This window comes from Hemitrygon akajei, chromosome 1 (genome assembly GCF_048418815.1).
Source record: "Hemitrygon akajei chromosome 1, sHemAka1.3, whole genome shotgun sequence".
Taxonomy (NCBI): domain Eukaryota; kingdom Metazoa; phylum Chordata; class Chondrichthyes; order Myliobatiformes; family Dasyatidae; genus Hemitrygon; species Hemitrygon akajei.
The window spans coordinates 186165255-186178194 of NC_133124.1; the positions used below are offsets into that span (position 1 = coordinate 186165255).

At 50.1% G+C, this 12940-nt stretch overlaps 1 protein-coding gene across 1 annotated transcript in view; it reads right to left on the minus strand.

Moving 5' to 3' along the window:
* Positions 1–481: 481 nt before the first annotated feature.
* Positions 482–12940, minus strand: part of LOC140733232 (POU domain, class 2, transcription factor 2-like) — a 386783-nt gene continuing 374324 nt past the window's right edge. The window contains exons 15-18 of the mRNA XM_073056287.1: positions 8561–8627; positions 7500–7647; positions 6803–6876; positions 482–890 (exon numbers count right to left, since the gene is read on the minus strand). Of these exons, the coding sequence (XP_072912388.1) occupies positions 622–890; positions 6803–6876; positions 7500–7647; positions 8561–8627 (558 nt within the window). The 3' untranslated portion in view covers positions 482–621. The remainder of the gene's footprint in view (positions 891–6802; positions 6877–7499; positions 7648–8560; positions 8628–12940) is intronic.

Here is a 12940-nt window from a genome sequence, read left to right on the forward strand (position 1 = left end):
TAAATACATCTCGGAGGAAAGCCAGGGTTTGTTTGTGGGGACGGGAAGACCCGGGAGCAGAGAGGAAGGAGGGTTTCCCACTGCAACCCGACCCTGGCTATGAGGTATATAGGAGCAGGGACACGGCTGTCTCCCACTCATATCTAATTAAAACCCACGGTTGTTTTAATTGAAGTATTCAAATGCCGGAGAAACATTTTTAAAAAGTGTTGTGTCTTTTTTTTTTTTGGTTTGAGTGATATAACTGGGTGTTCAGGCACTGGATAGTAGCAATATGCAGAGAAGATGTGTTAAGTTTGGTCTTGTAGTGTGGGGAGGGCTTTGTATCTGAATAAAATATTTCAAGCAGTAAATAAATAGATAAATCCCTCCCCACTGGGAAATAATACAAAATAAACACTATAAATGATATAAAACCCCAAATCCCAGAGAAAACTTAGGAAAAAAGAACCGAAGGGGATGGTGATGGATCCATGTCGAAGTACGGAAGGTTGAGCGTCAGGCTGTGAGCAAGCCCCCATCGCACAGACCTGCGCAGCCTCTCTGGGTACCTCCTCCATAAGGTCCAGAGGGAGCTGAGAAGCTGGAGTCAGAGTGAGTGGCACTCCCTCCCCGCCCCGGTCACTCTGCGCTGGAGCCGGCGGGGCCGATGCTGACGGCGGGCAGCCCCTGTTCGCTGCAGGCTGCGGGAGGTTTCGTCTGCAGAGAGGCGACGGAAGCCAGACTGACGGCCGTGGGGTTACTGGCGAGAAGAGGCAGGCTGGGGTGGTTGAGGAAGAGGGGTGAGGTAACAATGCTCTGTGTCCCTGCACTGCCTGCGCCACTGGACAGCACCAAATTCCCGCCGGCGTCAAGGCTGGTAATTGGAATGGTCCCACCACTCGCGAGGGCTGCAAGAGAAGAGGAGACCATGGGGAACAGGCAGTGAGAACTGTACATGCCATGGGGTACAGGCAGTGAGAACTGTACACGCCATGGACAACAGGCAGAGGTGAGAACAATACAGAGTGTGGGGAACAGGCAGTGAGAATACAGTATACCCTGTTGGGGAACAGGCAGAGAGAACTATATACACCATGCGGAACAATTGGAGAGGACATCAAAATATATATACTGGAGAACAGGCAGCGACAATACGGTACACACCATGGGGAACAGTGAGAATGCAGCCGGTAACTCTCAGAGCACCCAGAACGTAGCATGCATAGGGACAGCATACAGACAGAACACAACAGAGAGAAAGCATTCAGTCAGAACACAGCACAGATAGAGAGAGCATACAAGAGAGAGACAAAGCACAGAGAGTGCATACAATCAGAACACAGCACAAACAGAGTGCATACTGTCAGAACAGCACACAGAACACCAGACAGGGGGAGAGAGCACACAATACACAGAGCATACAGTCAGAACGCAGGACACAAAACTGAGGGAATACACAGTCAGAAAGCAGCACACACACAGGGAGAGCATATAGCCCGAGCACAGCACACGGAGAGATCATTGAGTCAGAATACAGCAGAGTCAGGAACCATCACATACAGAGGGAGTACACATTCAGAACACAGCACACACACACTCCGCACACAATCAGAACAAAGCACACAGAGGGAGCATGCAGTCCAACATAACACATACACAAGGAAAGCACGCAGAATACAGAAAACACAGGGAGAGCACAAATTTGGAACACACACACAGCACGGCACACACAAGGAAAGGATACAGTACAACATAACACACACAAGGAGAGCACAGTCTGAACACAGTACAGAGAGAGTGTACACCATCAGAATAGAACACACAGGGAGAGCACACAGCACAGAGAGAACAGACAATACAGTCCAACATAACACATGAAAGGAAAGCACACAGTCTGAACACAGCACAGAGAGGGTACACAGTCAAAATGCAGCGCGCGTACGTACACGTACACACACACACACACACTTCAGAACACAACAGACAGAGGGAGCTCTGTCAGAATACAAGAAACGCAGTGAGAGCATACAGCCAGAACAAAGAGAGAGCACACACTCAGGAAACATCATACATAGAGGGAGTACACAGTCAGAATACAGAGCACACAATCAAACATAACACACTCAGGGAAAGCATACAGTCAAAACACAGCACACACAGAGGGAGGATACAGTCTCAACAGAACACACACACGCACAGACTAGAGCACACAAAACACAACAGAGAACATACACTCAAACAACATGCACTGGGAGAGCGCACAGTCTGACCATAGCACAGAGACAGCATACAGTCAGAACACAGGCAGAATACACAGTCAAAGTAAAGCACAAAGGGCTTAGAGTCAAAACAGTAAAGAGACAGAGAGCATACTGTTAGAACATAGCACACGGGCACGCACACACAAAGATCGTAGGGTCAGAACAGCGTCACACAACACATGCGAGCTGAGCACACAGTCAGGTGAAGGTAATTGGATGGAATAGTGTAAACACTCTGAAAAAGGCACAGTCAGTACATCGGGGGTATGTGTGCCACACAGGAGAGGTCACGTCCTTGTACCCAACAACTAAAGGAAATACAATGCCACTCTGGAGCGAAATGAGAACACAACCCACAAATACATCACAGCTACTGAGAACACGATGTGGCGATGCATCTGAACTGGCCCCAATGTCACTTTACATGAGAACACACCGTCATGCGGATGACATGGAGTGGGAACGCACCCACAATGATATTCGCCGTATGTCTTGAGGTTGTCATGACCACTGCTGGTGGCCAGAGCACTGCTGGAACCTCAGGGAACAAACTGAAAAACGCTGGGACGTGGCCACTGAGATATCATGACGTGACATAAAAATAAAGCAGGCCACTGAGATGCGACGGGGCCTAGAGGGGATAAAGAAGAGAGTCTCTTGGGACTGAGGAGGGCAAACCAGTGCAGATTGGAAGTAGCAGGGGCCAGGATATTCTCTGGAAACAATGCTGACACCAATAGAGGGCCAGGTACTGATCTCAGATTCACAGCACCCAGAATATCAAAATGACAGAATGTTGCCAAGGTTAAGAGTGCACATCTAAAGTAGTGCAACAAGAAATTCTGAAGTGACAATAAGAGAATGATTGAAAGAGGTGGAGCTAAGAATCAAGAATGAGCACGACTGGGAAGGGGGTGTGAAGGAAGTGACTAGTTCAGAGGTCCGATGGTAGTGTAGAAGAGACATGGGATCACTGAACTTGGGACAACGAGACACCAGGTGGAAATATAACTACGGACAGGGGCACAAGGCCAGAAACACTGAATCAGGGACAGAGACACTGAACTGGGGTCAGAGACAGTGAACCGGGGTCAGAGACACTGAACCGGGGTCAGAGACAGTGAACCGGGGACAGAGACACTGAACCGGGGTCAGAGACACTGAATCGGGGTCGGAGACACTGAACCGGGGTCGGAGACAGTGAACCGGGGACAGAGACACTGAACCGGGGACAGAGACACTGAACCGGGGACAGAGACAGTGAACCGGGGACAGAGACAGTGAACCGGGGTCAGAGACACTGAACCGGGGTCAGAGACAGTGAACCGGGGTCAGAGACACTGAACCGGGGTCAGAGACAGTGAACCGGGGACAGAGACACTGAACCGGGGTCAGAGACACTGAATCGGGGTCGGAGACACTGAACCGGGGTCGGAGACAGTGAACCGGGGACAGAGACACTGAACCGGGGACAGAGACACTGAACCGGGGTCAGAGACACTGAACCGGAGACAGAGACACTGAATCGGGGTCAGAGCCACTGAACCGGGGTCAGAGGCACTGAACCGGGGACAGAGACATTGAAACGAGGACAGAGACACTGAATCGGGGTCAGAGCCACTGAATCGGGGTCAGAGCCACTGAACCGGGGTCAGAGGCACTGAACCGGGGTCAGAGACACTGAACCGGGGTCGGAGCCACTGAACCGGGGTCGGAGACAGTGAACCGGGGTCGGAGACAGTGAACCGGGGTCAGAGACACTGAACCGGGGTCGGAGACAGTGAACCGGGGTCGGAGACACTGAACCGGGGTCGGAGACAGTGAACCGGGGACAGAGACAGTGAACCGGGGTCAGAGACACTGAATCGGGGTCGGAGACACTGAACCGGGGTCGGAGACACTGAACCGGGGTCAGAGGCACTGAACCGGGGACAGAGACACTGAACCGGGGTCAGAGACAGTGAACCGGGGACAGAGACAGTGAACCGGGGACAGAGACAGTGAACCGGGGTCGGAGACACTGAACCGGGGTCGGAGACACTGAACCGGGGTCAGAGACAGTGAACCGGGGACAGAGACAGTGAACCGGGGTCAGAGACACTGAACCGGGGTCAGAGACACTGAACCGGGGACAGAGACAGTGAACCGGGGACAGAGACACTGAATCGGGGTCAGAGACACTGAACCGGGGTCAGAGACACTGAACCGGGGACAGAGACAGTGAATCAGGGACAGAGACACTGAACCAGGGACAGTGGCTCAAGAAGATAGACACTTGACAAGGAATAAGACAGGGAGACATGGTTTGAAGGGTGTATCAAGATTGTGCCCTTGGGTACTGTTGTTTGTGAGAATGCTGACATCAATGCTGGAAATGCTCAGCCAGTCAGGCAGCCCCTCAGCAGAGAGTGGGAGTGACCATTTCTGATTGACAGCCTTGTGCATTGACAACGAGGAGGCGGAGGTACTCATTTGGACCTACATGCTCTCTGCCTTCCCGTCAGGGCTTTGGTCTGAGCAATGTCCTGTACCTTCTCCACACCCAATTCCTCACTCCGCCATCAGAGAGTCCACTGCCACAGCTCCCTGTGGACATGGTCAGCCTCTCACTGCTGCAGTCAGAGTTTCCAACCTGCTTCTAATACAAAGGATTGCAAGAGGCTGCTGGGAGTTGTAGACTTAGCCAGCTCCATCATGGGCAAAACCCCCCTGCACCACTAAGGACATCTTCAAGTGGCGGTGCCTCAGGAGGGGGATTAACGGCCCTCACCAACCAGGACAAACCCTCTTCTCATTACCAGTGGGGCGGCAGCACAGGGACATCCTTCCCCGAGTGTACACTAAATGGGGGCAGGGAAGGGGAAAGAACAAAGGAATTACACTGCTTGGAGGCATCAGGTTGATTCCAGAGATGAAGAGAGATGGAGTCACCCAGGATTTTAGTCACTGGAATTGAGAAGGATGGGAGGGGATCATATATAAAATTATAAAAAGGATAGATAAGACAGAGATAGGAAAGTTGTTACACTGGTAAGCAAGACTAGAACTACAGGACATAGCCTCAAGATTTGGTGGAATTGACATATGAAAGGAGATGAGGAGAAACTGCTTTTCCCAGAGAGTCATGAAACTGTGGAATTCTCTACCTAGAGAAGCAGTAGAGCTAACCTCATTAAGTATATTTAAGAAAGAGTTTTGCATAGCAGGGGAATTATGGGTTAGGGGGAAAAGGTGAGTCCACGGCCAGATCATCTATTATCTTATTGAATGGTTTGACAGGCAAGATGGTTTCCTGTTTCTATTTCTTATGAATGGGCAGCTGAAGTTTCTGATTAAAACCCTTCTTCCAAAACGTCGTGTTTATTTCCCTCCACCGATGCTGTCTGACCCACTGAGCTCCATCATGGTTCACTCCTTCTTCTAAACCTGATGGTCTGCAGGCTGGAGATGCTCCATCTACAGGCAGTGGGCGATGCTCATCCCCAATACCTGGGGTACAAGGTTAAATCAGGAGATCCCATTGGGGGCAGGGTGGAGAGAGTGGGAACCTTCAGGAGAGGGGATAGAGAGTCTATGGAGTGGGGAGTCGAGACATTCAGGACATGGGGAGGGTCAGGACCATTGGGGGGTGAGGAAGAAAGTCAGGAACTTTAGAGGAAGAAGGAGAGAGTCTGAGGAAAGGGTGTGACTGTCAGGACCTCAGAGGAGGGGGAAGAGTCAGGACCTTCAGGGGAAGGAGGGGGAGAGTTGGGTATCTTTGGGGAGGGGGAGGAAAAAAGAGTCTGGATTTTTTAGGGGACGGGGTGGAGAGTTGGGACCTTCAGAGGAGAGGATAAAGAATTGGGGCCTTCAAGGGGAGGGTCATTGTACAGCTGAAATAAGATTTCTTTCCTTGACACTCCACTACTCCCACCCACCAGAGAATAATGTCTAACCTCCCCAAACCCTGTATGAAGACACGCAAGTTTTGGAACAGTCATCAACCTGAAATGTCAGCTTTCCCTTGCTCTGCACAGGTATACCTTGTCCATCCATTCCTCGCTTCACAACAGGACAAAGCTGAGAACCTAAGGCTGGCACCTAGTTCTTGGGAAGAGAAACCAGGAAAGTCAGAGCAGGAAGATGGATGCCAAGGTGATGGGAGAAAGCAGGAGGTGGGCGGGGAAAGATGACAGGGGACAGAATGGGGAAGAGGACGAGATAAGGAGAGATTGGGGAGGAGACAAGAAGTATGTGGGAGAAGGGAGGAAGAGATTGAAGGGGGTTAGAGACCAAGAGAGGAGAGAAGATAAGAGAATTGGACCTCCAGGAAAGGGGATTAGTGACCTTCAGGGACACGTCCAGTCCAGATGTGTGGTGGTTTACGGGAGATGAGGGGGACTGTATGATATGACGGTAATGGAGTGGAATGTGTAACATACATGCGGGCAGGATTCATGACACATATGGCGGGGTGTGTGACGGGTCTGATGCAGGATGTGTGGGACCGTCACTCCAAGGCCAGCAGCACTTGCCTTGTGGGTGAAATGGAGTGAGTGCACACACAGATACAAACAAACCTTGGATGGTGGCCAAGGGATTACTGGCCATCAACGAGGCGTTAATCCCATGGTTGACAGGCAGCAGTGAACTCCTGCAATCCAACCAACAGAAGGTATTCAGAAACAGTCCTTGCATACTGAGGGGTGCAGGTCCCGGCTGGCTCCGTGGGCAGGCATGCACAGGGGTGCAAGGAAGTGCTCTTTCAGTGTGGAGTGTCAACGCCAGTGAATGTGCGTGCTTATATGTTTGTATACATGCGTGCACACATGCTCTGTGTGTGTGTGTGTGTGTGTGTTTGTGTGTACATAGTTGTGTGTGTGCATTTTGTATGTATGTGCATAATTTGTGTGCAACATTTACATGTGTACGTATAGGCTCACGCATATTGCGCGTGTGTTTTTAAGCATATGCATTGGGGGCATGTACACATCTGAGTGTGTGTGGGTGTTTTTGGGGGTAGTGATGGTGATGGGTATGTTTTGGGCGGACGATGGGATGGGACGGGGGACGCTGTCAGCCCCACATGGCATTGGAGTCGTTTCCTCTATGTTCCCCTCTCCCTCGGGCTAACCAGACCACCAACTCTCTCTTCTGTTTCCTCCCAGTGTGCTCCATTCCGCAGGACAGGCCCCCCCCCCAGCCCCTGACACACTGTGCCCCTCCCTGGTGTGTCAGCGTACCTGGGCTGAGGTGTGAGAAGCAAGCGTCTCTTACCCTGTGCTGGTGTTCAGTGCTGACAGTGCCATCGAGTGGCTGCTGTTTGTGCTGTTCGGGGGTGTGGGAGGAGAGGTGTTGAGTGCCGACAGGGAGCTCCCGCTTACTCCCGGCGTGTGTGACGACCCAGCGGCAGACATTGTAGAAACTGGGAGGGGAGAGGATCACAGTCAGCACTCACGGAGCCGGTCCCTTCCTTCCCAGGCCACACGATACCTGTTCTCAATCCCAACCAGAACCAACATAGTCCCACCCCATTCACTCCTCCTGCCCCTCTCCCTCCTCTTCCCATTCCTGTCCTGGTCCCTCTCTACTCCACCACCCCTCCTCTGCATCTCTCTCCCATCCATCCTCATCGTCCCCTCCCCCTATACCTCCTCTCTCTTTCTCTCTCTCGCTGTCTCCCTCTCTATATCTCTCTTTCTCTCTCTCACTATCTCTATCTCACTTTATCTCTTCCAACATGTGCTGAGGATGTCCATCTCACCTCAAAACCCTGCCCCTCTCCCCTCCAAACACTCCCTTGGCCCTCTCCTATCCACAATCTCTCCCTCCCTGCCCCTCTCCCCTGATTCATTCGCCCCCTTCCCTCTCTCCCTCTCTTCTGACCTTCTATCCCCAACCCCAACCCCCTCGCCCGCCCCTCTTCCTTGCCCCTCCCCACCCCAACTTCTCCTGGCCCTGGCACCCCTCCCCTGCCCTTTTCCCCTACCACCCTATCTCCTCTTCTGCCCCTCCTGCTCCTACCGGCTCCTTTTCCCTCCCCTGTCCCTGCCCCTCTTTCTTCACCCCTCTAACCCTCATCCTTTCCCTGCCCCTCCCACTCTAACCTTGCCAAACTTCTCCCATCCTCCTCCTCTCCCTACCCTACACACGACCCTGCCCCTCTCCCCCTCCCTCGTCACTCTACAGCCACTATCCCCAACCCTCAGTCCCCTCCACCCACAGTATCTTCCTTTACCTCATTCCCCCTGCACCCTGTGCCCAGCCCCACCGTACCCTCCCCCATCTTTCTCTTCCCCCCCCACCCCTCTGCCACAGCCCGCCCACTCCCCTGTTACCTGTTGTGCTGAGGCTGTTGGAACTCTGTGATACTGGCAGGTTCAAACCCGTGGGCTGAGGCGAGACCTGGAAGGGGGCAGTAAACAGATCAGCCATCAGATGGACACTGGGAGGGGTTAGGTGCCAGACGTGCCAGAGACTACACGTCATCAGGAGTCTGAGGAGATCTGGCATGTCACCAAAGGCTCTGGAAAATTACTACAGCCTTCTAACCAGGTGCATCACTGCCTGGATTGAAAGAGTCTGCAGAGGGTTTTAGACTCAACAGCTCCCTCACAGGCGTAACCCTACCCATCATCGAGGACATCTTCAAAAGTGGGGCCTGAGGTCCTAAGGCCCTTCACCATGCAGGACGTGCCCTGTTCTATCAGCAGGTAGGGAGTACTGCAGCATGAGGGCCCACACCTAATATTTTAGGAACGGTTTCTTCAGGAACTCCTCTCCCATCAGATTTCTGAACTGTCCATGAATTCATGAACACTATGTCACTATTTTGCACTATTTATTTTTCTGTTGCAATATATATTTTTAAAGCTCACCAATGCCTTTACTTCTTCAGGAGACTAATGGAATTTGACATGACCTCGCCAGCCCTAGCCAGTTGTTATTGATGCACCATAGAAAGGATTCTGTAGGAATGGCGCAGTCACTCGCAGTTGCCGTAAGAAACTGCAGAAAGTTGTGGACACAGCTCAGCACATCATGGAAGCCAGCCTCCCCTCTGTGGACTCCGTCCATACTTCTCCCTGCCTCAGTAAAGTAGCCAAGATATTCAAAGACCCTTCCCACCCCGAACATTTCTCTTCTCCCCCCCCTCTCATGAGCGGAAAATACAAAAGGCTAAAAGCACGTACCTCCAGGCTCAAGGTCAGGTTCTTGTATGATACAATGAACTCCTGGCCTCACAATCAACCTCATTATGGTATCATTTACCTGAACTGCACTTTTGCATTAGTTTTTACACTTCTTTGTTTTTATCCTCAGTGCACTGTGCAATGATTTGATCTGCATGACCAGTACACAAGACAAGCTTTTCACTCTACTTTGGTGCATGTGACAATAATAAACTAATACTAAAATGTCTTTCACTGTCCTGTTGCCATAAAATGAAGTTCACAACATAACATCAATGATTCCAGGAGTGAAAAAGTTATCACATGAGGAACATTTGGCAGCATGTTAAAAGGCCTGAACAGGTTAGATACGGCAAAGTTATTTCCCATGGTAGGGGAGTCTAGGACAAGAGGGCACGACTTCAGGATTGGAGGATGTCCTTTTAGAACTGAGATGCAGAGAAATTACTTCAGTCGGAGGGTGGTAAACCTGTGGATTTTTTTTGCCACGAGTCATTGGGTGTATTTAAGGCAGAGATAGATAGGCTCTTGATTAACCAGGGCATCAAAGGGTATGGGGTACAAGCAGGGGAGTGGGGATGACTGCAAGAATTGGATCAGCCCATGATTGAAAGGCAGAGCAGACTCGATGGGCCAAATGGCCTACTTCTGCTCCTATATCTTTCTTATGGTAATAAACCTGATTCAGGTTCTGACCGAGCAGTAGCAGGAGGGGAGGTGGCTGGCCCAGGACAGCAGCAGAGGCTACACTCTTTCAGCGGCTGGCTGGAGCCCAACTCCCCTCACTAGGTCTCCAGATCACGGCTGCCTGTGAGCACTAACTATCACCCTGCAGCCAGTGAGGTCCACGAGGCACAGTTCAGTATCCAACACACTGAGGAGCAAGACTGAACCTTGGCAAGTTCGAGGCATATCCACTGGAAAGCAAAACTTCGTACTGCCAGTGAATCAAATCTGACTTGAGGAATATTTAACAGAGACTCAAGAGACTGCAGATACTGGAATATGGAGCAGTAAGCTAACTGCAGGAAGAACTTAGCAGGTCAAGCAGCATCTGTGGGAGACGGGATGGCTGCGGTTTTGGGCGGAGACTCTGCGTCAAGCTCTTGAGAGATATTTAAGTATGCTGTGAACAGATAAGGGAGGTTCAAGGAGATTAGGATCTGCACATGGACTCTCTCTGGAGAACTTCACAGGCAGGAGCCACAGAGAGGGACTCATACCAGAGTTACAGGGGGCAGGTAGTAGGGTGACCACCAGGAAGGACAGAAGGAGTAGGCAGAGAGTGCAAGATCCCTTGTGGTTGTTCCCTCACTAACATGTATCTGGTTTTGGGAGAGGGTGGCCTTTCAGAGGAGAGCAGCAGCAGCCTGGTCTGTGGCTCAGTGACAGCAGGGAGGAGCTGTCGTGATGGGAGACTTGATCGTTAGGAGGACTACAGGAGATTCTGTGGCCACAGGATGGTGTGATGCCTCCCTGCTGTTAAAGTTGAGGATGTCTCTAAACAGTTGCAGGTCATTCTCAAGGGGGAGAGCAAGCAGCAGAGCTCCTCCAGCATTTTGTGTGTGTTACTCAAGGTTTTCATTATCTGCAGGATCTCTCGTGTCGCTTCATCTTCTACATTTGCCTCAGCTTCCTCAACTCCCACTGGGTCCCACCTCTCTGGTGGAGGGTTTAAAGTCATCTGAGTAGGTCCAGCAGAGCTCCCTGGTCTCCTTCAGCTCAAGTGTAACCCATCCCTCTTGTCCATGTCACCTCTGTTCCCGGAGACATCCCAACAGTCCAAGACCTGACTCCCTGACCTTACAGCAGCTCCTTACCACACATTCTTTTGTCCTACCCTCCTTTTAAAGTTCAAAGTAAATTTATTATCGAAGTACGTACATGTCACCATATACAACTCTGAGATTCATTGTCTTGTGGGCATACTCAATAGATCTATAGTAGAATAATAGTGGACTACAATAAGATAGGTACAAATGAACAATGAATATTTTGTATTTTATGCATATTATTAATAGTCCAGTTTTGCTCATCTATACTATATACCTTCATTGATGAAATATTATTTTATGCATAAAATTAGAATTTCATTACTAGAACTGAAGGATTCAGTGGCAGTTTCCACGCTGCTTGGATCTGCTCAGCAAACATTAAAGTGAAAACTCCAGAAGGGAAGGAATAAAAAAATCAGAACAACATAGTTGGGCAGCAATTTTTTTTTTCTAAAACTAACAAGCTAAACATTCTGACTGCAGCTGGGTCTCAATGCGCTGAGATGCCTCAAAAAGCACACCATTGTAAGTGCTGCATCTACAAAGCCTGTGGACTTTTCCCTTGGTCATGCTTTTCCAGTGTAGCCAGGTCAGCTGAAGATAAGCCCAGGGTCTCCAGACATTATGATTTCTGCTGAGCTTTGTCACTCATCAGCTACGGGCAACTTCTTGTGAATGGTAATAGTTCTGTCCATTGTTGTCTAAACTGGATACAATTAGTAATTTCCAAAATGATCATTCTGAGCAGTTGGAGAAAAACACACAACAATCCATGGGAAATAACGCAGAAGGAATCAATCTATGTGACAAAGAGTTTAGTTAACTGGCTTTGTATTCTTAAGGGCCTTTTCTGTGGAGTAAGCATGCTTTCCCAAAATATTTCCTTATCTTTCTTTGCTGGAGAGTCTAACAGGGAAAGAGAAGAGAGTTGGTTCAAATTAGTCAAAGTTCCACAGCTGGGCCAACCTTCAGTGGAGACCCAGAGGCAGATGCTGCAGCCAAGAGCCATAGATGAAGAGGGTGCACGCTGCAAAAATAGCCCTGGTGCCACGCAATGTATCCCAATGTTTAACCATTCCTGGCTACAGTTCCAAACTAGTACTTCAAATGGCATTACAAAAGGGAATGTGGAAGATGCAGGGAGAATTATATGCCCAAGCAGAATATCAAAAATTCAGAAGTTGTGAAACTTGTCCTTCCCCAGAGCTCGTGGACTTGAGTTGCCAGCTCATTCTTTAAAAAAATAACCTTGTTTCGCGATTTAAAAATTACGCAAGAATAAACCATTCAAAGTCTTTTCATTCCTGGGCAATGCATTTAATAGTGTCAACCATAAACACAAGCGGAAATTTCTGGAAACACAGAGCAACACACACAAAATGCTGGAGGAACTCAGCAGGCCAGGCAGCATCTATGGAAATGAATGAACAGTCAATGTTTCAGGCCGAGACCCTTCTTCAGAACTTGAAAGGAAGGGGGAAGATGCCAGAGTAGAAAAGTGGTGGGGGGGGGGGGAAAGGGAAAGGAAGACTAGCTAGAAGGTGATAGCTGAAGCCAGGTGGGTGGGAAAGTAAGGGGTTGAATCTGATAGGAGAGGAGAGTGAACCATAGGAGAAGGGGGAGATGGTGGGGCACCAGGGGGAGGTGATAAGCAGGTGAGGAGAAGAGATAAGAGGCCACAGTGGGGAATAGAAGAAGAGGGAAAAGGGAAGGGGAAAAACATTACCAGAAGGAGAAATCAGTGTTCTTG